We start from the raw sequence: 26173 nt of genomic DNA, 5'->3' as shown, positions 1-26173 counted from the left end.
CAGCTTCCAAGGACTTCACTGAAGAGGAAACCTGGTTGACAAGAATGTTTCTAGTTCACTGGTTTAGAGAACAAAAAAAGCCCAAAGTTGTCAAACTGCTTTTTTTTTTTTGAGATCAAACTTCTATGATTTTGCTTTAGTGCTTAAAAAAAAAAACAAACAAAAACAAAAAACAAAAACCTAATGCTTGGTAATACCTCAAGTTCACTACTGGAATAAAACATAGATCTGAAAATACACCCAAGTAGGAATTTCTTAAGATTTAACACTAACAATACACACCTACCTGCTAAGATGGCCTAAATCCATGAACATCACACCCTGCCATACCCCAAATAGCCTTTCAGATGAAATGCAATGGAGTGCTTTTAAGATATAATCAAGTGAACTTTAACAGGTGCTCAAATTTAAATAACACTGTTTTGTTTGAGGAAACAAAGAGAAACTGAACGCATGTGAGAACTCATGAATGTAAAAGCAAAATAACAGTACTTCTAATATCCAAACTGGCTGTGATGACGGCTTTTCCTATTGCGTTTTCTACCCAGCAAGAGTAGGATCCTGCATCTTCCTCAGTGGTTCTGTAGATCTCCAGAGTGCCATTTTCGTGGGTATGGTACCGACTACCTTCAAGGGGATGTGTTTCATCAGCCACTTCCCTGTGGAGAAGCAGAAATGAGTGATTTTTGATTGGGACACAATTTTGAATTCTTCAGATACAGTTCCTTGATGTCATCCAGGCTTACGCCGTCTTCGGGTGCTTGGTAGACCATATGGAATGTACTCATGGAAACTAATTTCTCTCTTCAAACTGTCCATCGTGTATATTAGAGCTGACCAACAGACTAGAGCTGAAGAGAATCCAATCCCCTACTTCTCCAGTTGCCTCTATTTGTCTCACATCTTCTAGCACTGTTTTGCATGTGTCCTCAAAGCTTAATAAATATTTCCTGGCTTGTTTATGGTAAAGCCTTTAGTTACTGATTGCTCTGGGCTAGCAAATTGGGAAACCAGTAATTGAAACAGATAATAAACCTTCCCAACCTCCGGCTCTCCTAGGAGAACATTGGTCATTCAGAAATATTATAAGCCAGGAAGTCGTGCCTCTCCTGTGGACATGTATTACACTTACCCTATCAACCTCAGGCTCATTTTCACCCACATTCATCCATTCTCCAAGCACTTCTTGTCACAGGCTGATTAACCCTGTGCATCTCACAGTAAGTGATTGCTTGTGCTCTCAATTCTAGAGGACAAATGGGCCACTAGCACAGGGTTTTCAAAGGGAGGGCTAGGCTGAGACGTGCAAGGGACTTGCCTCAGATGCAAAGTTTAAAAGCATTTCAGAGATCAAGATAAATAATATTTTCATTGAATATTTTTTAGAAGTCAAAACCAAAACCTTAAAATGGACAAAACCTCACAATTGAATCAGATAAGTTATGACTCTGCTTTTGCCTTGCCTGACCTCACTACTTTCTCCCTACTTCAGGCCCTGTATGGGAATAGCACAATAATTTCACAGTAAAGTAACCAAACTTTATCAGTAAAGCAACTAAGATGGCAGATGCTTAGGGTGATATGTTTAGACTTAAACAACAATAGCATTATTAAAATCAAAATGAATGTTAGCAAAGTCTTAATTGAGTTTGCAATTGACTGTAGGTTAAGATAAATAATCAGACAGCCCAGAAGTCATAACAATCCTTAGCTAGACCCATCATAGAAAAACAAATCATTCTTTAAAATTGTCTTAGGAATCATTTTAATTCTTTGTGTGCTTTATGAACACAAATGGCTCTGTATATTTCTTCATGAAAAAAAAATCTCAGGATTCTAGTCAATGCTTCAGGAGGGATGAGTAATTAAATTTCTTTCTTTATTTCTCAGAGGCATTGGCTCTCTGAAGCAACAGGAACACAGTACTGCCTGCAAAATGGTAGTTCAACAATCCCCCACACCCATTTTCTTAATAGAACAGCAAGTCATCTTACCAGATCACTGTGGCCTTGGGTGAAGCAAAGTACTCGCAATGTAAAAAAGCACTATACCCAATCACCGTAGCATAATTTTCGTCATTCTTAGTTTGAATCAGTGGGACAACATCTAGTCAGAAGTAAAGATAAGGTTTTATACCTTTCTGCAAAAATTAGGTACAAGGAAGATTTTCTATATCCTTGACATATTTATAAGAACAGAAGATGGCTGAACATTTCAGTACAAATTCCTGAATTTGAACATTATACAAAACCAGCACATTCTGAAAGCATAATTTAGATACAATATCCAATGCCTACACAGAACGTGAACCACACATTTATTTTCTTCCCCATGGTTTATATGTCAAAAATTCATTGGGACTTTAGACTGGAGAGCTAGCTCAGTAAGTAAAGAATTTAGCGCACAAATAGCCATTTATCTCCCCCCCCCCCCCCACACACACACACAAACCTATGTTTAAAAGATAAATAGGAAAAGAAAAGGGCACTAGAGTGCAATCCTGCCAATGAGCAATAAAAAACAGGTGGATCCCTGATGCTCCCTGGAAGCAATCCAAGGCTACTTCATCAGTTCCAGACTTGTGAGGGACACTGTCCCAAAAATAAAAGTAGAGTGTACCTTAGGAATGTTACCTGAGGTTGTCCTCTGGCCACGACATGAACACAGGTACGTACATTCACACCCGTAAAAAGCTGGTCCTTATGACTATAACTGAGCATTTTCCTTCAGCAAACAGTAAGTGAAGTTAAGATGCAGGGATGCTCACCTACAACATCAATATTGGCACTGGCAAGTATGGTTCCATGGATATTTGAGGCTTCACACTGATAGACAGCAGTATGATTTGGTTGTAGATTTGTAAAACTGATTTCCCTGGGGAACATAACATCACCAGGAAATGGATGATCTGAAAGAGAAGAGAGACTGTCAGTATGATAAAGAACAGAATATAAAATATTTATGAATGATTTATTAAATGTGTCACACAGTATCTATATTTTAAGACCAGTTTAGGGTGAAAAATAGCTCACTTGAAATCAAGTCTTTACATGGGTACCTTTTCAGAGCCTTTGCATCTGTAACTCCTTTTCAAATTACGCTTTCAAATAAATATGATGAGAATCCATGTTGCCTACAGCTCATTGCCTCACTGCATCCCTGATCATAAAATGGGAGGTGATCTGTTTGCCATCTGAGTCCTACTGTGAGTAGACTCACACTTCAGCATCTGCATCTAGATGTTGCCCAGTGCACAGCAACAAATAGAGTCTAACTGGCCCTGTTTTTTCTCTTGACAACATCTTTCCTGGTTCCCTTTTCCCCTTTCCACTATTTTTGGATTTATGCCTTTATTTTGTGTACTTTATATTATCACTTAGTTATATCAAATATGTAACTCCCAAGCTTCAATCTTTCTTTCTCTTTCTTTTCTTTCTTTCTTTCTTTCTTTCTTTCTTTTCTTCCTTCTTTCATGATATACTCCCTCCTCCTCTTCATCTTCATTTTGAGTGTAGTTGTCCTGTGTACAACTTTTTAGCAATCTAATTTACCCTACTTTCTATAATGATCTCGTTTTTACTCCCTGGTTTCTGAAGTCACTCCAGGGTATTTATTCACATCTGATAATTTTGGAAGCAGAGATGAAAAAGAGCATGTGTAGTTTAGTTTCTGTGTCTGGGCTACTTCACTAAATATTATATTTCCTAGTTGCATCTATTTACTCTGAAATTTCATGCTTCAGTTTTCTTTACAGCTGAATAGTATTCCTAGATATATACGCACCATATTTGCATCATCATTTATCAGTTGAAGTACATTTCAGACTTTTCCACTTCTATTTATTTGTGAATAGAGGTTTATTGTGTGATATTTTTATTGCATTCTGATAATAAAGCTTGATTTGAACCAGACAGTGGAGCTGGAACTAGCCACTAGTGGTCCAAAATTACCCATAGAAGTTTTGGAGGACTGAGGATAGATTGAGAGAGAAGAAGTAGTAAGGAAGATCTTAAAGAGAATCTCAGCTCCTTGTGATGGAGGAACAGAAGAGATAGGAGGTCACTGGTGGCTTCTCTGGTGCTTCTGTGATCATTCAGGTTCTAACACCAATATCTGACTCCTGATTTTTTTTTTACTGACAAAGAATAATTACAAAATTAATTAAATTCCTGGCACCCCAACTTTGGCCAACATAGATCCACATAAAATCTAAGAAAACTCTAAAAACATTGGGGGGGGGAATAAAAGCACACAAACTGTGAAACATAGCTTCTTGGTATCTGTCTTACTGTCTTTTCTTAGGTAAGCTTGGTGCTAGCATCAAACAGAAGGGTGGCTCCTTTAAGAGGCAGCTTTCTGGCTTGGTGCTAGCTGCAAACATGGCACAGCTTTTTTTAAGGGTTCATGTTATGTAACACTAACATGGGGTTTATGAGCAGAGGGCAGCATATTATTCAGTGACAGCAAGAACCTAACAACTTCCCAGAGCTGGGGCAGTATACCTATCTCCCTCTAGGACCTCCACCATGAATCTAAGCTCTCAGGGAACCAAGTGGGGAGGAGCAAGCCACCAAGCAGCATGAGTGATGCCATTCACTAGGCTGAGTGATCCTGGCAGCTGACATAACAATTTAAGATTCATCTCATGTGATCAACAAAACAAAACAAAACAATACAGATGCTCAGTAAAGACAGATCCAGACCAAATAAATTTCTAAGCAGGTTATAATATGTTTAAAAATATACATACGCTTAGGAGAGAGAGGAGAAAAAGTATATGTAGTAATAGATTAAAAATAATTTTAAAATAATAAAGACCTTCAAAAAGGAGTAAAGTAAAATAAGAAAAAAAAAGCCACATAATGATGGAAAATACACAAAGAATCTGGATCCTGTATGTTATTGCGTTATCTTTAGATTTTCTAATTGTTAATGAAAGAATGACAGCTGTAGAGAGACATTGGGTAATAGAAAAAAGACTGCTGAATTAAATCAGCCTGTATACATTAAAGATGTGCTGACCTCAGAATGTAAACCAGAATATGGCTTATGTTGAGGAAGAGGTTTTACCTTTGTCTCCAACTAAGAAATCTGAAAACCACTGAATAAATGTGACATCTGAAGAAAAAGGATAAATGTGCTGACCTCAGAATGGAACCAGGATACGGGTTATGTTGAGGAAGAGGTTTAGTCACCAACTAAGGAATCTGAAAACCACTGAACAAATGAGACATCTGAAGAAAAAGGATAAATCATCCAGAAAAGTTTCCCAAGAAAAACAATCAATTGGCCTAATGGTATAACACATTTCTACCAGAATAAAATTTCATAAATCTTCCCAAATGTTTGTTTCTGCTGTTGTCTACAGACATATAAGGCAAATGGTCTTTTTTAAATTCAAGTTCAATTAAAAATTAAAGGGGCCTTTGGAATTTGAGTGTGGCTCTCTATGCCTCTAATCACAAACATGTTTGCTAAAGAAAAATCCAAAATTTTTGTCTCATGTCAGAGATCCATGTGATATAGAATAAAAGAAAAACAAAAATTACAGGACTATTCTATTGGTACTAATCTCATAATCCTTTGGTTTTATTTTGACTCTTTAAATTTTTTAAGGTATAAATATTATAACAAAGTTCATAACATTAACATATATGTAAGTGTTTAAATTTTTCATTGTGAAATTAATGATTATATGTAGTACTAATTCTTGAAAAAGGCTTAATCCTGCTTTTTATATATGATTTTGGACTTGAGTCTGAATCAGAAAACTAGGAATTAAGTTTGTGTATTCTGGATGTACTTAACAAATTTTGGTCCTTTAAGATCTCAGAGATGTGTTGCATATACATTTCAAATGTATTTCCGCAGTAAACCATGTCCACTCTGAACAACAACTTTTAAAGTCTCCAGAAGGATGGGGGTACCCTACAACAATGATTCCACGTGAATTGTAGTAATGCCACTAAGTTGACAAACATTACCCAAAGGTCAGCTTTGAACTAAACTGCTCAGGACAGCTTCAAAGCAGTTAGCTGAGATGGTCTTCCTCCATACACTACTCCAGCCAAGACTTCAGATAAGTCCAACGTTTCCCATTACCCAGAGACTGGCAACAAATGATACAACCAGCTCTCCCAATACTTGGCCATTATCTCAGTTTTCTCAGGGTCCTGCAGAGATTTTACCATCCCCCAGATAACAGGAAGCAATCTAGAGAACAAGATGCCCACATTCTCAAGAGGTAGGATGGATTAGTTTTGGTCATTCAGTGAGTTATGGATATTTTTCATCGATTAGGATGGTTGGTTACAAGTTGTTATTGGTAATGATCAGGAAAAAACCTGAACAAAGGAGATACGTTTTAGGGATCTCATCCTGAAAAGAAAAAAAAGGGGGGAGAAATAGAAATGATAGGCTAAAAGAGTAGTTTATTGAATCTACTTTTAAAATAATAAAGAACAACTAGCAGTCTTAAATATTTTACATTGGTATGGAATTTTGCATATTGAGGCAAATTTAAGGTTAATTTTGTTATACTGTATATATGTTTCTATTTTTATTTAAGACATTTTTGTATATTGATACAAATTCAAGGGTTTTTTTGTTAGAACATTCTGTACATACTCTTTTTTAAGGTATTGTACCTATGCAGCTCATTTAACAATGTAATGTAAATTTCTAGCCCTTGAAAATTATTATTACAAACTATTTAGGATAATAAAGAAATGCAGGTTGGTAGTTTGTCACCTATTATAGTCAAACTTACAGTCACGCTAAGTATATTTTCAATGTCAAATAGAGATATAGACAGGTGGTCTTCAAATTATTCAGAGATCTACAGAATATGGCATTTAAGATGCTTTAGTAACAAGACGTTTTATGACAATGAGACATGTCTGCTTCTGGTAGCACCAATAATGGACATCAAAGAAACTCCATATGGAGTTTACTTTCGTTGTGGCAAAAGTTAGCCACTGAGCAAGAAATTGCTCTTGCCTCAACTGCTGACAGTATATTGTCTGAGCAGAACCAAAAAAAAAAAAAAAAGACTTCTGAAATTTGCCAAGACAAGTAAGAATAGTCATTCAAAATTTCTGCTTTATGGAAAAGTCTGTCAGATATTTTAGGTCCGTAGGCCAAGATGGCTGCTGCAACATTACAGAGTAACTTTGGGTGGCTGTCTAGGCAGTCAGCTGTTTCTGTCATTTCTTAGTTTTGCAGGTTTTGTTCTCTGCACTAATATTTTATCTTTCTCAGGTCACTGATGAAGTTGAAGACTAGATAGTCACAGTTATAGTGTTCTTTGTTACCAAATTCAGCAAAGAAACTCACAAAAGAAGTGTAAAGTATTTAAAGTTGAGAGAAATAAAAAGATGGTGTGGGGTTGTTAATATAAGTTAGGATAAAAAGTAAATTAGGTACAAAACTTTGGACTCGCGAAGAGAGGCTAGATAATGGAGGATTTTCTCAGAATTTCCCAAGTGCAAGTGGACTGAACATTGTGAATATAATTCTTACCTGAAAGTTGTTCTTTTTTATAGTTTTACTGTTAGAGTTAAAGCCTTGCCTTTTTATTTATCAAAAAAAGGAGAAATGTTGTGTGATATTTTGATTGCATTCTGACAATAAAGTTTGCTTTGAATCAGAGGGTGGTGCTAGCCACTAGCGGACCAAAATTATTCATAGAGGTTTTGGAGGACAGAGGACAGATAGAGAGACAGAAAGTAGTAAGGCGGGACTTAGAGAGGATCTCAGGCTAGTTGAATGGAGGAACAGAAAAGATAGGAGGTCACTGGTCACTACTGGGCCCTTTCTCTGATCATTCAGGTTCTTACCGCCGTTTCTCTGATCATTCAGGTTCTTACCCCAATATCTGACTTCTGATATTTTATTAATAATGAATAATTAGATAACTGTATCAGAGGTCATTCCTGGAAATATATTGATGCAGAAAGCACTGAATAGATTCAATATCTTGTATTTCTATGTTTTTTCTTGTGTGTATGTGTGTGTTCACACATAAGTGTGTGTGTGTTTTTATGTAACACTAATGACCAAAGAACAATAGTGATTAAAACAGATGTGAGTTTCAAAGGAAATGTCCAACAAAAAATTAGAAGGAAATAATGCAATTATATTTTAATAAATTTTATAAACACATTAAAACATACTACTATTGATCCAAAATGCAATTATCTGTTGAAAATTAGCACATCTAATGTTCTTGTGCACTTATTAAGAGCCAAAATATCCCACGGGGTATAGTCCATGCATTATGAAATTGCCTCTGCTCATTACCTGAATTGTCAACATTTATAAGGCTCGGAAATATCACTTTCAGAGAAAATGAGTATCCTACAGCTTCTGACAACAGCTTGAGTTCTAAATAAACTCTTGCTTTGACACAACAGAGAGGAAGAAGAACATTTGTGCTGGAATTATTGGGTGAGGGACAACAATTTAAAAAATTAGCTTAATTGACATCAATAGATATTTTCTATCTCGTATTTCCATTATACAAAGCAACAATTATTTTAAACTTCATGGTGTGGGAACCAAGATCTACTACATATTGGGAGACTTTTTGATATATTCTTTTTTTCTCATTAGAACCATAATACATGCATTCCTTTGTCCAGCTGCGTTCTTTGCATCTGTGCAGATGTATGAATGTATTACTAACACCTAAAGAGCAAGCACAAAGAAGCCTGTGAGTAAATACTTGTGGGAATATCTGAAATAAGTAGAAAGGATGACATATTTTTCCATGAAAATTTCCAGTCAGTAGACAGAAATTTAGGTCCTGATTTTTACTCAGAACTATAACTATGTGCTTCAACTAGAAAAAAAAAAACACCCAGATGTGAATAAGGCTGACAACTTTGAGATAGAGCAGTTATGCTGTTATTCTGGTGGGTCCCATGTAACTACATTGCTTATTGAAAAGCAACTCTTGTCTGGTTATAAAAACAGAAAAGCATGACCATGAGAAAATGGCCATTGTCACAATAATGTCAACTGTGAAGATTGAGAAAGAGAGCCCTATGTGAAGAATGCAGGCAGCCTGTAATAACTGGAGAGAAATGGAGATAGAAACACTGAGATGGGGTAAAGGGGAAGAGGGAATTAGGAGAGAGACTTTGATTTCCTTGCAGAGAGTCTTGTAGAGAACTCCTAACTTCCAGACTTATACAACAGGAAAATTGTATTGGTTCAGGAGAACAAACTTCTGGAAATTTGTTGCAGCAACATCAGAAAGCTAACATAAACCACTGAAGCAATTTATCAGCTACTTCTTCAGGATCAACGAGATATATAGCCTTTCTAGGTTCTGCATGACAGAAATCGTAAAGGACACCATGAGAGATTACGTTTCTGATCTCTTCCTTTATTCCTCTGTTATTACATAGGCTGGCAGAGTTAATCTTGTCATCCCTGTGTTCCCCCTTATATCATGGGCCCCAAGGGCAGCTTTGAATCAACACAGCATTGGAAAAGAAGAATTAAGACCAAATCTTTATGTTTAGATGAAAGAACAACTAACCCTTGCTCAGCTCTCCTGAGAATGTATATGGAAACTTCACAGTATACCACACATTGTCAACAGGTAATTGTTCTAAAGTCTAAAGAAAATGTAATGTTTAATGGTATCTACTAAAATATACTAGTCCCAATACAATCCCAGAATTCTTTCTAGATTAATCTCTTCCATAAGATCAACGAGAATAAGACAATAAGGTTGGAGAACACTCCATTCAAATTCAATCTTTTCTCAGTTTAGCTTTGGCCATGAGTTTACTTGTGTTGTGTCCCCAAGTAAATCCTCTAGTTTTATTGAACCTTGGTCATTGCCTTTGAAAAGAGAAGAACAAAGAAGTCTGTTTTCCCAAGGTTCTCTCAGAAATACTGGATGCCATCTCTGTGTGAAAGGTTATAACCACTGAATTCACTTGAATTAATTCTGAAATAAAACTCATAAGGAACATGAGTTTCTGAAAGTATAAGTCCAAAGATATTTCCAATCCTTCTATCAGCCCAACCATCATCATGCAGTGATCCTATTGCATTAATGGAAGAAAGCTGTGCTCAAGAGCTGTGGCAATGGCACACTTTGCCCACCACTGCTTTCAGTACTTCCTATGAATATAATTACCTGTGAATATAATTATTCTCATTTCATCCGCTAACAAATGCATTGGCTGTACTTCAGAAACACCCACTACCTAACTGCTATGAAAAATGTCTAGCCTGAGGCCTCCGTGTCTTTCACCTTTTTTGCAGTCGTAGAGGTAAAGGCTTCATCCAGAGACCAGAAAATTCCTTTTACACATAATTTACAAGAGGCAGGATATAGCTCAGTGGTAAATTACTTGTGTGGCATGTGGAGGGAACCTCAGATCAGACTCCGGTCCTTCACAAACAAATCAAACATAACACTCCCCACTCAAACTCTTCCACTCAAATCTCTATGATTGCCCATCTGTCATCGATAGAATCCCAAGACCCCAGTCTGGCCTTGTCATTTCCCATGCTCAGATGCCTTCATCTGCTGAATGATTTCACCATGCTTCTTCCTTATGCCCTGAACTTTGGCCACTCTGAACTGTTTCCTTCTCCTTTTCCAGACACACATGCCTTGAGAGTCCTTTCATTTACTCACCTCTCCACTCCAAAGCACTCAGACTGCTGATGACAGCTGGCTTCCTTACATTCCTCATCTCTCAAACTATATACTCTTATACCCATAAAGCCACGTAATGAACCCACAGGTCACAGCTATTTTCATCTCTGTTTTGCTTATGAAGAAACAGGTTTTGAGAGGGTAAGTCACATTTTTGTCACACAGCTAGTAAACGTTAGGATGGCCATGCAAACACAGACAGTGTGGCTCCAGAGTTCATAAACCATCAGAGACCTCTGCAGATATATCACGACCATAGATAGCTGACAAATTTATCTCCTACAAACACCACTATTGCTTCCATTCTGCACCTTGAGAAACCTAAGCTTAGGGAGTTCATTGATCAGCTCAAGGCCACAGGACTGGAATGGGTCATAGCCCAGAAAGGACATAGGTTTGTAAACCACAAGGAAGTTGGCCTAAAATGGGGGACCAGGACAAAGGAATAAGGAAAGCCATATACCTGCATTTAATATTCTTTTTCTCCATGGAGCTACTCAACCAGAACATAACACATAATACAGGTTCTGTCCTCCTACCTGAACAAATACCTTCACAATAGCCTCAGTACTGGGTACAAATTAAAAGCTTAGGAGCTTTGAGACTGATTCAGTGAGGAGACTGGACTTTTAACCTTGCTCCTCTCCCATCTTTCCATGGCCCACAGAATGTGGACCAGACTCAAAGGGCTCTTCTGGAGTTATCAGGAGTTCGGGAGCTGTTGGGTCACGTAGACTATCAGGTTTCACATGTTTCCTGCCCACAGCATGGAGGCAATGTGTGACTAAAGGTTGTATGCGGCAGGGGCAGCGCCCGGGATGGGGATGTTGCTTGGGTGCAAGAAGCTTTAACTTCCAACTTATGCTTTCCTCCACTAGGTTACTCTATCATTCTTTCTCACGGTCAGGAGCAAGTGTTGTTTGTTGTTAGGCCTTTTTCTAATTCAGTCATTGGGTCATTACTATATATATATATATATATATCATATCTATAATTATGTTAGTGTGTGCATAAACACTCTCCATGCCTCTTCACTGTGTTGGTTCCCATCCATCACATTGCTCATAAAGAAGAACTTGCTGATTTTTTTCACGATGTATTGCTCTAATACACACCTTTCTGGTATACTCCATACAGCACAGAACTGTCTGTTGATATACCGTCCCATCTGATTGCTGTATTACTCTAATACACACCTTCTGGTATATTTCACAAAGCACAGAACTGTCTGTTGATATACCGTCCCATCCGATTGCTGTCTTCCCCACACTGTCACTCTCAGATCTTAATTTTTTTTAGTTTGTTTTTAACTCACTTTCAATTGGGAAGCCATTGACTCTCCATTTGATCGTGGGTTGAGGTTCTCCTTCCGCTTCACACAACAAGATACCACTGCTTCCTGTGCTGTACACTGCACTCTGAGGTTTCTTTTTCCAGCGTGGAGGCTCTGAACACAAAACAAAGAGATTTTCAGAAAGTGTCTCCACAGCCAAAGAGCCAACCTTTGTAACAGGACTGCATTTCCACCATGCAGCAGCAGAGGGCAGACACCACAAAGTAGTCCACAGCCGCTCTTTTGGTTTAGTTCTGCAAAGCAAGGTGGGCGTATTAAGGTCTCTCTCTCTCTCTCTCTCTCTCTCTCTCTCTCTCTCTCTCTCTCTCTGTGTGTGTGTGTGTGTGTGTACTTACATTACATTCTGAACATGTAAATAGATCAACATACTAAAAATACACAGCCGCTTTAGCTCCTCAAGTATATATTTCACTTACAGAAACAGGCGGAAGGACTAAGCAGATGGTAACTCATTTAGGACTGGCTTAGGACTCAAGTTGCAACAAGGTAGCTGAAAATGGTGATATGAAAGAAATACTCTTGGAGAGCTTTTCAAATAACAATAACATTTTCAAAAAAAACCCTGTTCCTTGATTATTGACAAGTATTTACATATTTTATCTATACCAAATTCCATAACTTATCAACTTGGAAAACATAATTTGCTAAAGATGTTCTCCTTGCAAAGGAGCAGAGATGGAACTTGATACGAACATTTGCCTGTTTTTCTTTTGAAAAAAAGCAGGAAAAACAGAAATAAATGATCTCCATCTTTTGATACATAAACCTTCAGAAGTGTAAATCAGATTGGAGTATCAGAACAAAGCAAGACAAGTGTCTTCAGTTCAAACATTACTGTCATATGTTGTCACTTTCAGAACAGCCCCATGCCAGCAGTGAATACAAGACTTGAAGTGTTCATGGATTATTATCATCATCATTATTATTATTGTTGTCGTTGTTGTTGTTATTGGTGTTTTGCCTGCATGTGTGGCTATGTACCACTTTCTTGGATGCCTGGTGCCCATAGAGGCCAGAAGAAGGTATCAGACCCCTTGGTTGAAATTACTGACAGTTGTCAGCTACCATGTTGATGCTGGGACCTACTTCTGGGACCACTGAAAATGAAGCTATTGCACTTAAATACTGAGCCATTGCTCCAGACCTACGTGCAAGGTTGATAATTATTCTCAGAAGTGGCTTGATAAAACTTTGATGTAGTAATTCCCATCGACTTTAGCTTGGTCATTTCCCCCCAAGTACTGTGGATTTCTGCCTTGATTCAAAAAGGAAACTGTTTAAAAATATGCACATGTATAAAAGGAAAGTATCTTTCAAATTTTTTTTTAGTAAAGGAAGGAAAGGGGATTTCACAGGGGGGTGGGACCCAAATTCCTAAAAAAGAAAACATGCATACAAAGAATTTTGGCAGATCTATGTGTAAGCAAGAGACATGCCTTTACAGTCTCCTCACAGGATGTGGGCTCAACTGTTAATTTCCATGTTAAACATCTGTTTTTAACAAATATATATCTACAAATATTGAGGCATTTAGCACAAAGTACAATGGACTAAATTAGAACTGTAGGTCACTTCTGAAGGGAAGAGTGCCTTGATGACATTATTATTTTTAAGATTTTTATTTATGTGTAGGGTGTATGGATATTGGTGAATGTCAGTTCAACATGCATGTTGGAAACCAAACTTAGTTCCTCTGGAAGGGCATCATGAGTTCCTGACCATTGAGAAATCTTTCTAGGCTCTTTCCTTTTAATTTTTTCTTGCTCCTTTTATATAACAATAACAAATTTCAACATGTGCAAGTTACAGGCAAAGCCTGAAGAACATGCAAGCCATTGTGTTCATAGTAGAAATGATGACTTTTCCTTTACAAGTGTGTAAAAATAAAAATAATGAAAATATTCTTCCATTCCCACTGTATAATAAATATCAATTTTCTAATCACTAGCCTCATCCTAAGAATTTCAATAACCTTTGTGTGTGTGTGTAAAGATATATTACTGTTAGGATCAAATAAAGAGGTGAGGCATAACCTCATCTAACCTTTGACCTTAAGGAAATAATGCTGAGCTTTGGAGAATTCATCTAATTTTTTTTCAGGGTCATCAATGAAAGATTCTTAATTTCCTGTTCCTGCCACGTCATAGATCTCAGAACAAAGCCTCTGGGGAAAGCAGAGAGAGGGGAAGCTCTTGAGGCAGGTTCTTATCCACTGCTATCCTACATATATAACTAGGAATCAAGATCAGTTCAGTGGTCCAGATGAGTCTTTGCATTACCACCTTGTCGCCAACCCCATATCTATCAACTCACTCAGGAGGTTTCAAACATTTCGTAGTTGGTTAGAATCGTTACTATACATTAACCTGGCCCATTCTTCATAGGATTTAAAAACACTTCCACATTTCTGTAGAAGTTTCTCTCTCTTTTTTTCCCTTAAGCTACTGGTTCAAACAGATGTAAACATTGGCATGAAACTTAAGATTTAAAACATCTATGACTGCTTGACATCCAGACTAGGCTGAGACTCTCACTGTTGACTTCACTGGTGGAATATTCAGTAGTTCGGTACTGATGTCAGCAGTGATTGTCCTCAGACTGGTGACCTCTGGAGAACCAGGGCTGAAGCTTGCTGTTTTGTTTCTTCCTGATTTGGCACAATGTCTCGCTAAGAAAAGATGTGTAGGGTGAGCTTTTAAGTAGAACTTGATAAATATCTAAAGACTTCTGTGGAAAAGACATAAGAAAAAAAAAAAAACCCTAAAGTCCCTTAGGTGGAAAATAATCCTTGCTGTCTGGTCATTCACTCTTCCATGACATAGATTTAATTAACATACTACTACTTGCTTCACAAAAGACATTATTGTCGGCCTGTAGCTTGATTAGAAACTCAGGGTAGCTGAGATACAAGGCCAGAGGACCAGCAGAAGTTTACCGAAACTCAAATCACACACCAGTGGGATGGGTAAGATCTACTCAAGGCGATGACAGGAGAGACGAAACACAAAGGAAATGACAGGTAAACCTGACATTTGGGGGAAGAAGCCACAGGATCCCATTCTTTTGTTCACATGCCTGAGATATGTGGTAGCTGATAAAAAGTGCACCCAGTTTGTCATGATTGTAAAACAATACAAAATGATAAACTCAGTTTATGGTGTCCAAAACAGAGATGCCAATGCTAGAATTCTGACAAGATTTTGAGAAAGTAACAATGTTTATCATGAGACCAACCAACAAACAAAACTGGAAACTTGATATCTGTGAAACAAGTAATATAGTAGACATTTTCTTAGTAAAACTTTTAATCACAGTTGTCTACTTGATATTTATATTCTTGATTTTCATGGGACAATGTCTTGTGTATACCAAGTAGGCCTCTGTTTGCTAAGGATGACCTTTAGCTGTTGATTCTCTTGCCTTTACATCCCAAGTGCTGGGAACATAGGGGTGCACCACCAGCGCCAATTTATGTGTGCTTGGGATTGAACCAAGGGCTTTGTGTCCATTAGGTAAGCATTCCACCAACTTCTTATGAAAGAAAATTGTTAATTCAAAATAAGCTATTGTTCATGGTATCAATGACTGGACTGAGTTTCAGTTCATGGCATCATATAGACATTGCAGGGCACTTTGGATAGAATTAAGGATTGAACAGATGTGCAAAAATGATTCATGTTATATTTCTAAAATTCAACAGTCTCAAACGATTCCATAGTGGGCAACATAATGTCATGTGACATTCCTATGTATCTTTTTCTTTATTATTATTATTATTATTATTTTTATTATTATTATTATTATTATTATTATTTGAGTGTGTGTTCACACAACAGTGTACCTGTGACAGACAGCTGTATAGAGTCAATTCTCTCCTTTCATCTTTGTGTACCATCCTGAGACATAATTCAGGTTTGCTGCAATCCTCTTTACTCACTGGGCCATTTCACAGGCCCTTATTACACCTATTGCTATTGCATAGCCATAATCCACATTGTAGGTTCCCGGAAAATATGGTGACATCTAATTAGGACATCACAGCTGTTTTTCTCATGCAAAAGAAGGCATTTGACTTGCAATCTGATTACATATTTAGACTGCTGTAGTTTAAAGTACAAGCTCACAGAATTTGAGTTTCAGACCAGGGGAAAAAAAATCACAAACAGAAAAGAAAAACTATGCTTCTGATAGCCACACAAGACATTGTCAAAATGGGCTGGAGCCTCCAAGTAGACGGTAGTACTGCTTCCCCCCATGACAGTCCTGATTTAATTTGGGTTTCTAAATAAAAGAATGAAAAGAAAGATGCAGAGAAAAGAGACAACAGAAAATGTAATAAAGGTGAACTCGTCTCCCTTGATGATTCGTGTACATTATAGTTACTGTTTTCTTGCTTTAGGGCAGAAAGTACTTCTAGAACATTCTTCTTGAAGACGGTTCACTGTTCCCATGCAGGTATAAGGAGAAGCTGAAACAGGCGTCTGAGTGTACATTTAGTATTTTCACACAAAAGCATAATGATTCAATATTCCTCATAAAAACAATATTTACAACTCAGCATCACTAATAACTGTTTTTAAAATAGTGAAGTTAATTTGTTCAAGAACCCTATATATATAGTCAACCTTTTAAGTTGTATAATTAATTTTGCTGGTATGATATTTTTTGCAACATTTGCAATTCTTTTGAAAGCTTTGGTCTTAATAGTCAAGAAAACTGAGGCCAGATTGTTAAAATATTCAGCTACCGTAGCAACGCAGCAGCCATCTGGAAGGATTTCTAACAGTCAGCAACTCAGAGTAGAGCAGCTAATAATTATGTATGTCTTGTTTGAGAGAGAGGAGAGAGAGAGAGGTAGAGAGAGAGAGAGAGAGAGAGAGAGAGAGAGAACCATAGAAGGACTAGGGGCTAGGGAATAGCCCCATTACAAGATATCACCACATTATATACAGTGTCACCTTATATACAGTGTCAAAACATCCTTAAATGTATGGGCATGTTTTTCATACTTTTGCTGAGTATCTTTCTGAATAATTTATTGTCAGAGACATCTATTATTGTGGACAGATGTTGATGTTAATGTTTAACTCTAGGTTCTCTCCTATACAGGTTTTCCTCCATTGTACCAAAAATAAATAAATAATTTCCTTTTTTATTATTTTTATTTTTTATTTTTCTTTTTCTCACCTTAACTAAGAAAACAGTATAGGTGTTAGCAAATTGTGTTAGTCCAAACAGATGCATGGCTCGGTCAATGATTGTAACATTTGCTTGTGAGTGGAATCTGTGCTTAGTCTCTGCTTTTCCAGTAATTAGGGGGAAAAGACCATTAGTGACGTGCTCCTTGAACTTTAAAACGAAGCTTTAAAGGGTGAACTTTATCAGAGCATTAATGGAAACCTGGAAGTTACAGTTCACAAACAGATAGCCTGGCAGAGATGATTTTCTTCCTTACGTAAGCCAACACAGCACTAAATAAGTACAAAATTACAGTGTCGTGTCTACTCCATTCCTCTGATCAATTCAGTTCAGGAAACCACAGAGGGAAACCCTAGGTGTGACCCCACCCACGGGAAGCAGTCGGTGTTAATCAAATCACAGCAGGATCATGCAGCCTCTGCTCCTGCACCACAGGCAGGCCTGGATTTCTAATTTCTATGGTTACTTCATGAGAATGATGTCATCATCCCCTACTTATTCTTAATTACAACAAATAACAGAAAATCTCAATTATTCAATAAATAGTTCAGTTATTTATGTGCAGAAGATGAAAGCAATGCATTTTGGTACTATTTGATAAACAATTAGTATTTGCATTTGTCTCTTTATATTTCTCTGGAAGTGATATACTGAATACCAGGGTACACATGCAAAATGCTGGAATAAGGATAACACAAAGACAATTCATCTACAGTCATCATTTCTTTGACAAAGAACTTGAGGAATAGATAAATGGAGCTCAGTGATCATGGGCAAGGGGGCTGAGTGACAAGATTAGGAAGCAGTCCAAACCACCTTCCAGGGTCCTTTCTATAATATTTGACTTCATGATCATGACCTCATTTATGAGCATCATGTGCACATTATAATAAAAATTATTCCATGCAATAAAAACTTACAAGAGGGTAGATTTAATGACCGTTTAAACAGACCGTGGAAGTAATGTATGTTCAGCCCCTAACATTAGCTCTCTACTTAACATTTGTGCCTTCCATACGGTTTGTGGAGATAAATTATAAGCCTGATTAATTAAGTATAGCGATAATCAGTGCCCACACTACAACTAAAACCCTAAACTAATGATCAACTTTAATCCATAAACTGTTGAGGGAAAGGTCTGTGAATTGTGTACACTTATTCATCTCTTCGAAGCAGAAATTTAAATCTTAATGGAGAACATACCTTGTACTATGATATGAAAATCATGACTGGCTTTCCCCAAGAAGTTGTTAGCTATACAGCGATAATTTCCTTTGTCGTGGTAGGAGATGTTTTCTATCTTCAAAGTCTTCCCATAATTTTCTTTTGTTTCTCTTCCCTTTGGTAATTCGCTACCCAGTTTGCTCCACTCAACCTGTGGAGTTGGTCTGCAAGAAGTAAAATAAATGCACAGATAAGTAAATACCAACTACAAACAATTCCTCAGGGCACACCTATAACTGTGTTGCCTTACATAATCACTGTGTCTTATCAGCTTCACTAGAGGACGCACCAATATGGGAAGCAGGGCGTTGAACAGGCATGTTTCATCAGAAGCTCCCTTAGTGGACGACTCCCTAGTAATCTCATCCCTGCTCTTAAGTGAGCTAACTCCACCTGAGTGCTGAAGCAATGAAGCTGGATATGAAACGAATAACTGAAGACACTTCTCAAGTGTGACATTCTCCCTATGGTCGGGCATCAAGAGATTCCCCTTCCCTGTGTGACTCTCAACAACATGGCACAATAGTCTCCAACAGCCAGCAAAGGAAAACCACAATTTCCCCTTGAATCCTAATGAAGCCAATTTTGGCGAAAGTGGTTGGGAGTGGAGCCAAATGCGTGGGCTGGATGGAGGATCAGTTCTTTCATTCTTGGCAGCTTGGAGGGAACAGCACAGACCTTGCTTTCCTGCTCTGAGGGGAACAGAGGGAAGGAGACAAGAACTCGGAATCTCCCTAATTCAGAAGCATTGGGGAGATGGGCACAGTAGATCAAAACAAACACAAGCCAAACAAAAGACAGGGATAACCTTGTCACATGCCAACACCTTTCTCTCTCTTACAATGAAGGGAAACAGGAGCACGGGCCAAGCCAAGCAGTTTGTGGAATGATCTCTTCTAAAAATGAAGGATGGAAAAGTGACATTCTATGAGACCTTGACTTTAAAATGTCACTGATAACCAAATATAAGTGGGTACAACTTTGTTTTTTCCTTCTACAAGATTGGAAAACACCTAATTCTGTTATTTGCCTTATTCCTGGTTACTAGTTACTGCTCTGAGAACTCTCTAAGGGTGAGCTGTCTTACTTCTATCATTTTATCAGCATCAAAGAGAAGTGCCAAGAAGCTAAGCAACTAACATTTATCAGATTCAAAGCTAACATTTTTCTTGGTTATTTCTATTTGATTTCTGCTTTTCAAAGAAATTCTTCCTTCTTAACATATGTTTGTAGCACCAAATAAATAATAATTTCCAAGATTTATTTATTATAATTTTATGCTTCTGTTTTGTCTGCATGTATGTATGTGCACTACATACACATCCGGTGACCATGGGAGCCAGAAGAGGGCATTGGATCTACTAGACCAGGAGCTACAGATAATTGTGAATGACCATGTGAATCCTGGGAATTAAATCAGGTCATCGGTAAGAAAAGCCAGTGATCTTAACTACTTAACTATATCTCAAGCCCCAATGATTATTGTTTCAAATTGTTTTGGTTATTTTAAATTACTTGTTCACAAAGAAAATGGATAAAATAACTCAATTATTAGGAACACTACATTGGAGGTAAAGATGGTGTTCTTTCTACAAACATCTGGTATTTTCTTCTCTCAAGGCCAAAGAAATTAACCCCACAGGCTTGAAACAACAACTCACTTTTTGACCACGTACGTAGCACATGGCAGATTTCCTCAGGAAATGGTCATTGCAGACAGATAGATACATGTGGGAGTCTATTGGTTAGTTGTTGAATTCTAGAGATCATACCACCAAGCAGTACTCAGAGTCCAAGTTTCCTACCTGCTTGCTTTTTATACCATCTGTCAAAATGGCAATCTGCCAAGTGACAGACTGCCCTAGACCACAGTTCCTCCCAAACAAATTTTCATGAGTCTATGTTTTAGCAATGCAGGATCTCATTTTTCTCAAATTCTTCCTTTACTTCTGTTCTTGAAAAGAATCACCTGTCTAACACTGTTCACTTCATACAATCAAATTAAATGATTTTAAATCAGAGCAACATGATATTACAAGTAAGCATGGTTTATACAGCTAGAAGAATTCCTGTTTTCTTCTTGAAAATTCTGGATTTCTTTTGTTGGCTGGCTTTATTTTTAAAGAACATTTGCTGACAGAATCAGAACAAGGATAGGTTGAGGGAAAAGTATTGTTTAATACTTTTTTGGCACACCACCATACATTATTTCATAACTTTAAATATTTATGCCAGTTCTTATGTGGGCAACTTTTCTTCTGATTCTTGATTAAACATGTAGGAGACACAGATATCATATGTGTTTTAAATTCATGAGGAGTCTGCTTTTATTTCACACAGTGTGAATGTGAATTATTAAAACAGCAAGTTCTTCCCCACTAACACTAAGTTGTGAACACCGTCTTCTCCTAATAAGAGTCAAAATATCATTTAACTCTTCCCCAACTCCAGGGATCCATAAACTCTAAGCTTTCCAAAATGTGTATGTCTCTGAAAGCTTCCCTGATTCAATTAATATCAATATTTGGTATGATGTGTGTGTGTGTGTGTGTGTGTGTGTGATGCATGTGCCACAATGATTAGAGATTTGTACTTTTGTTACTCTCAAATACATGTGATGTTAAACTTCCTTGAGATATATATTATATCCTTCAAAAACTTTTTAATAATATTATCTTTATTCAGAAGATCAAACAGAATGAATAGCCCAACTCAAACCAGTGAAGAGGGGAAGATCCCCTTCCTATGACCAAGTATCAAGGATCTTCAGGTTGCAAAGGCAAACAACTCTTTAAATATCCATGTTCTTTTCATGTGTGCATTTCCAACACTCCAGTCTCTACAAGGCACCCAGGAGTAATGTTTCTGTGAGTGGAGGATGAGCTGAACAGATGCCAAACACCTCAGGAAGTAAATGATAGCTTGGCGGGAGATGAGGGGTATAAGTCTCTACAGCTTTGCCTGACTCTGAGTTAGCCTGAACCGTGACAAAGCCTGAAAGCATTTAATTTCTAGCACACCAAATAGATGCTGGCACCAGGTGGATAGCCACAAGTTACAGCAGATGGGAAGGCTTTGACCTTCTCATAGAGCAGGGCTTTGACCTTCTCACAGAGCAGGGCCAGAGACAGGCTTAGCAGGTAGGAGCACTTCTGTCCTGGCAGATGACCTGGCTTGAATTCCCAGCATCCATGTAGTGGTTCACCACCTCTGAAACACTACTACTGTCTTTTCTTTCCTCTCTGGGCACTGGACACATGTAGTGTGCAGACAGACTTGCAGTCAAAATACTCATGCAAGTAAAATTAAAATAAACCTTAAAAAGCCACACCGACACCAAACATTTTCCATAGAAGTCATATGAGAACATATTGAAATAATTTATCAGTCAACACTGGGGACTTAAGGCTTGTAAGTAACCTGGAAGGAAAGAAGAATGTGCAAAGTCTGTAGAAGTTGTACAATAATTAAAATAGTTCCTTTTGCTTCACAATCTGACTTGAAACAAGTCATTCAGATTTTACACTGAATTATGAACAAAGGTGGATTTTATTTTTCACTTTTACTTTCAATAACTAATTAATGTAACACAATTTAATATATCTCAAATCCTAGCTGATTAAAGAGATTTTCATTACTTGAAAATGATTTGAATTTCAAATTAATAAAGTGAAAGATGAAATGCCTTTATCTACAGCATTCATAATGGGAGACTTTTACATCAGCGGGAATACTTGTAGAAACAGGCAAACTCACATGACCATGGCACCAATCACATAAATGTACAATCGTCGCTCAGTTTAGGCAATGATTTTAGGAGACGACAACATGTCAACCCTTAGGACTTTGGTGGAAGACCTGATACAGGGCTCGGATCTTGGAAATATGAGGAAGGCAACCATTTTTTGATGTGCTATTCCCCTAACGTTAGTGACCTGGACCTGCTTTTGCACAAAACACAAAAGGGGAAATAAAAATAGAGGACTTTGGAAATTAAAAAAGAGAGTAGTGTAATGGTCTGGCAGAAATGAAAGAGATTCTAATAAGACTTTCAAACCAATGAATCAATGGACCTCAAAGAAATGGGAATTTCTCCAGGAATCTCATGCTGGGAGAAGGAAAAGAGGCTAGCCAGAGGAGGAACGTCTCTCTCTTGGAAGACTGACAGTTCTAACAACTTGCTGTAACACATTACAGGATGAGATTGAAGTTCAGACAATGACTGATGAGTCAGTGGTATGTGGGACCACACCTTGCTGGGATTTCTTCAATGTGCACATCCTTAGAACTCCATTTAAACTTGAGTATCACTTCAGGATCAGAAGACAGACGCAGGAGGGGTCTTCAGATCCCTTTTTCTTTCTTCAAAATATGGGCACATTGAAGAATTCGTTTCTGTTTTCCTCTATAAATTTAACTCTTATAATGGGTTTATTGAGGATAAATAGCTGGACCTGGCTTAGCGCACAGGTTGTGACCCCTCCCCAAGTACTGTAACAGTGGAGCTAGCCCCTGTAAACCAGAGTCTGGCAAGAGAATAGAGATGACAGAAAATACAGGGCTTAAGGGCTTAAGGGCAGATGGGGTGAATACTAATACACATACTCTAAGGTCAGCAATAAAGCATCTACTTCACGAACGTTTTTTTTTTTTTGATCCCTGCATCCCATCATAAAAAAGGGTACTTATAAGTCAATTTCAACTGTAGCCTGAAGTTTGTATAAGGAAGCAAAAATTTGTTTCCCCAGAGAAACAGGAAGAGGGTTTATATTTTTAAAAGTAGTAACTTAAGAACAGGCATGCAGCAAAGGTCTTTGTTTTGCAGTCTTTAAAACACTATATGGAAGAGGGCTGGCAGAGGCCAGGGTACTCACAGGCCTTCTGCAAAACACTCAAGCAACAGGGTATCCCCTTTGAGGACAATCATTGTGGATGAACTGCCTCTCTGAGCAGGAGGCAACAGAAGTTTGGGTTTCCTTTGTTTGATTGAATTTGCTGGAAAAGAAAAAATTGAAGAGTCAATTCTCTCTATAACAAATGTAGTAAAATTCTATGGTTCTAGTTTGTTCTTAAAGCATGACTTCACATTGTTTTAAGTGTACATATTGGTGTGCTTCTTCTTAAATACATTCTCTCATTCAAAAAGTATCCAAGTAAGCATGTGTCTCTCAATTTCTTTACTAATTTTTTAAAATCTTCACAATGTATACTACAAGTTTCTGTTCAGAAATTGAATACTTATTCAAGACAATTTCTTGAAGACACCCTCAAGCTAATTATAGTCTGACTTTGTATTCTATAATCTGACCATACCTTGCCATTTTGACGATTATGTATGTCTATTGAATTTCTTATTCTAAGTACTAAGATTGCAAAACAAACAAACAAACAAACAAACAAAAAAGTTTCCTGAAGTGTTTCATTGAGAATTCAGACTGAGGAAACTTGACTTGAGTAGACACCAAGCATCAACAAATTTTTATTTAGCTCTTCAGGAAATTCTTTCTAGTCAGATCCTCAAGGATACATACTGTTTTAAGAAATAAATCATTGTAAGTGTATCCACTAAGTAGAGTTTGGAAAGTTTTATTTTTTTTTTCTTAGTAATTTTAAAATATAAAAGTAAATTCCCCAGCTTGTTCCTTGGGCAGCTGAGGAGAGGGAGCTTGAAATGGCCCTTTTCTATAGCCATACTGATGAATATCTTGCATATCACCATAGAACCTTCACCTGGCGATGGATGGAGATAGAGACAGAGACCCATATTAGAGCGCTGGACTGAGTTCCCAAGGCCCAAATGAGGAGCTGAAGGAGGGAGAACATGAGCAAGGAAGTCAGAACTACAAGGGGTGCGCCCACCCACTGAGAAGGCAAGGCTGATCTATTGGGAGCTCACCAAGGCCAGCTGGACTGGAACTGAAAAAGCATGGGATCAAACCGGACTCTATGAACATGGCAGACAATGAGGGCTGACTGAGAAGCCAAGGACAATGGCACTGGGCTTTGATCCTACCACATGTACTGGCTTTGTGGGAGCCTAGCCTGTTTGGATGCTCACCTTCTTAGACCTGGATGGAGGGGGGAGGACCTTGGACTTCCCACAGGGCAGGGAACCCTGACTGCTCTTTGGACTGGAGAGGAAGGGGGAGGGGATTAGGGGAGGGGGAGGGAAATGGGAGGTGGGAAGGAGGTGGAAATTTTTAATAATAAAAAAAAAATTAAAAAAAGACCCTATCACTGATATGATGTACTGTCTGTCTTACTGCTCTCCTGTGGTCCTGAAACTCTCCTAATAAAGCTTATTCTGAATGGTCAAAAAAAAAAAAAAGTAAATTAGGATACTTCATTTACACTACATTTTGATATCGCTTCCAAATGTGAACATAAATTGTTTTTCATAGTCATTGCCAATGTGCCTTTATCTTTTGTGGAAAGACAATAAATACTGACTGACCTTCTATCAGAAGATATAATGAGCCCTGTGCAGTCTACTTTGCATTTCCTTAGAAATCATTTTTGAATTTGTACTATATGCAATATTCTTTTATGTGCTTGAGGATACATATTCAGATTACTAATGCCAAAGAATGATATTGGGGATGAGTCAGAACTCCTGAAATGGCACCCCAAGAGGAGCCATATGCACTTCTGATGACATCACCAGTATATTAGAAATCTAAGCGAAGCCTCTAGTCTACATTATATAGTGGTATCTATTTCATTCGTCTATGTGGTTGTAATGAAGAAAACAATTCGACTATATAATTCAGGTTATAACTCAAGCATCTTAGATACAATTCTAGTTCTGATAGATGTTTAACAAAAATATTAACAAAATTTAAAAGGTTCCATAGACAAGAGAATTGAAAATATGTTGAAAACTGCATTCCTTCACAGAATTAGAGTATGTAGAGGTTTGTTTATCAACTTCTCTAATAAGTATGACAAGTAAAATTAATTCATTTAACTTTTCTAAATCCAGTATTTCTCTTCTTTTCTTGATATTAACCATTTATTTTTATTTCCTTTTGTAAAGTTATCAACCTTCCTTGACTTTTGTGAGCTCTTAAAAGATCCAAAGTTATACACCATTTTATATACATATTTATGCACACATAAATATATATATTATATCTATACCTAAAACTATATATACAAATGTATATGTTAATAATATATAATTATAAGTTACTTGTAAAGATAAAACACACATATATAACTACACACACACATAAACACATACACACACACACACACACACACACACATATATCCCTTTCCTAAATTCTAAAGCACAGTGAACTACAGAACTTTCTATACTAAAGAGTTACTTTATAGAAATATTAGCATTGCTTCTAGAAAACTCTTTGAGTAAATAAAGAAAAAATTCAAACTGAAATGACAATGAATAACTAAAGGCAAAAATAAAAGCAAAAATGCTTCACATGAATGACTTACCCTTGGGACTAATTTCTGTGGATGAACTTGAATCATTAGCATGCTTTACTGAAATAAAAAAAAATGGAAGAAACTAATACAAACAGAATGTTCGATGCTGACATCAATAAAGTATGAAAAGTCAAAGTCATGCATTTATTTAGGGAAAATTATGAAATGAAGTACAGCTATGCCCATTTGCATACTGTCTCAAAATACACATATATACATTATATATGTACATACACACATATATGCACATATATATGTTTGTG

At 37.3% G+C, this 26173-nt stretch overlaps 1 protein-coding gene across 4 annotated transcripts in view; it reads right to left on the bottom strand.

The window, feature by feature from the left end:
- Positions 1-26173, bottom strand: part of Chl1 (cell adhesion molecule L1 like) — a 208503-nt gene that overhangs the window by 31718 nt on the left and 150612 nt on the right. For 3 of the 4 annotated variants that reach the window (XM_041633393.1, XM_041633376.1, XM_041633366.1), the window contains 7 exons: positions 25920-25967; positions 23336-23456; positions 18441-18625; positions 12000-12131; positions 2768-2908; positions 1995-2106; positions 493-659 (listed from right to left, as the gene is read on the bottom strand). In XM_041633393.1, coding sequence (XP_041489327.1) covers positions 493-659; positions 1995-2106; positions 2768-2908; positions 12000-12131; positions 18441-18625; positions 23336-23456; positions 25920-25967 — 906 coding nt within the window. The remainder of the gene's footprint in view (positions 1-492; positions 660-1994; positions 2107-2767; positions 2909-11999; positions 12132-18440; positions 18626-23335; positions 23457-25919; positions 25968-26173) is intronic. The other variant, XM_041633384.1, reaches the window with a different exon arrangement.

This window comes from Microtus oregoni, unplaced genomic scaffold (assembly GCF_018167655.1).
Source record: "Microtus oregoni isolate MIOR12 unplaced genomic scaffold, Mior012 000002F_ref0000024, whole genome shotgun sequence".
NCBI lineage: Eukaryota > Metazoa > Chordata > Mammalia > Rodentia > Cricetidae > Microtus > Microtus oregoni.
The sequence above is the reverse complement of the archived record's forward strand: the minus strand, read 5'-3'. Positions and strand labels throughout refer to the sequence as shown.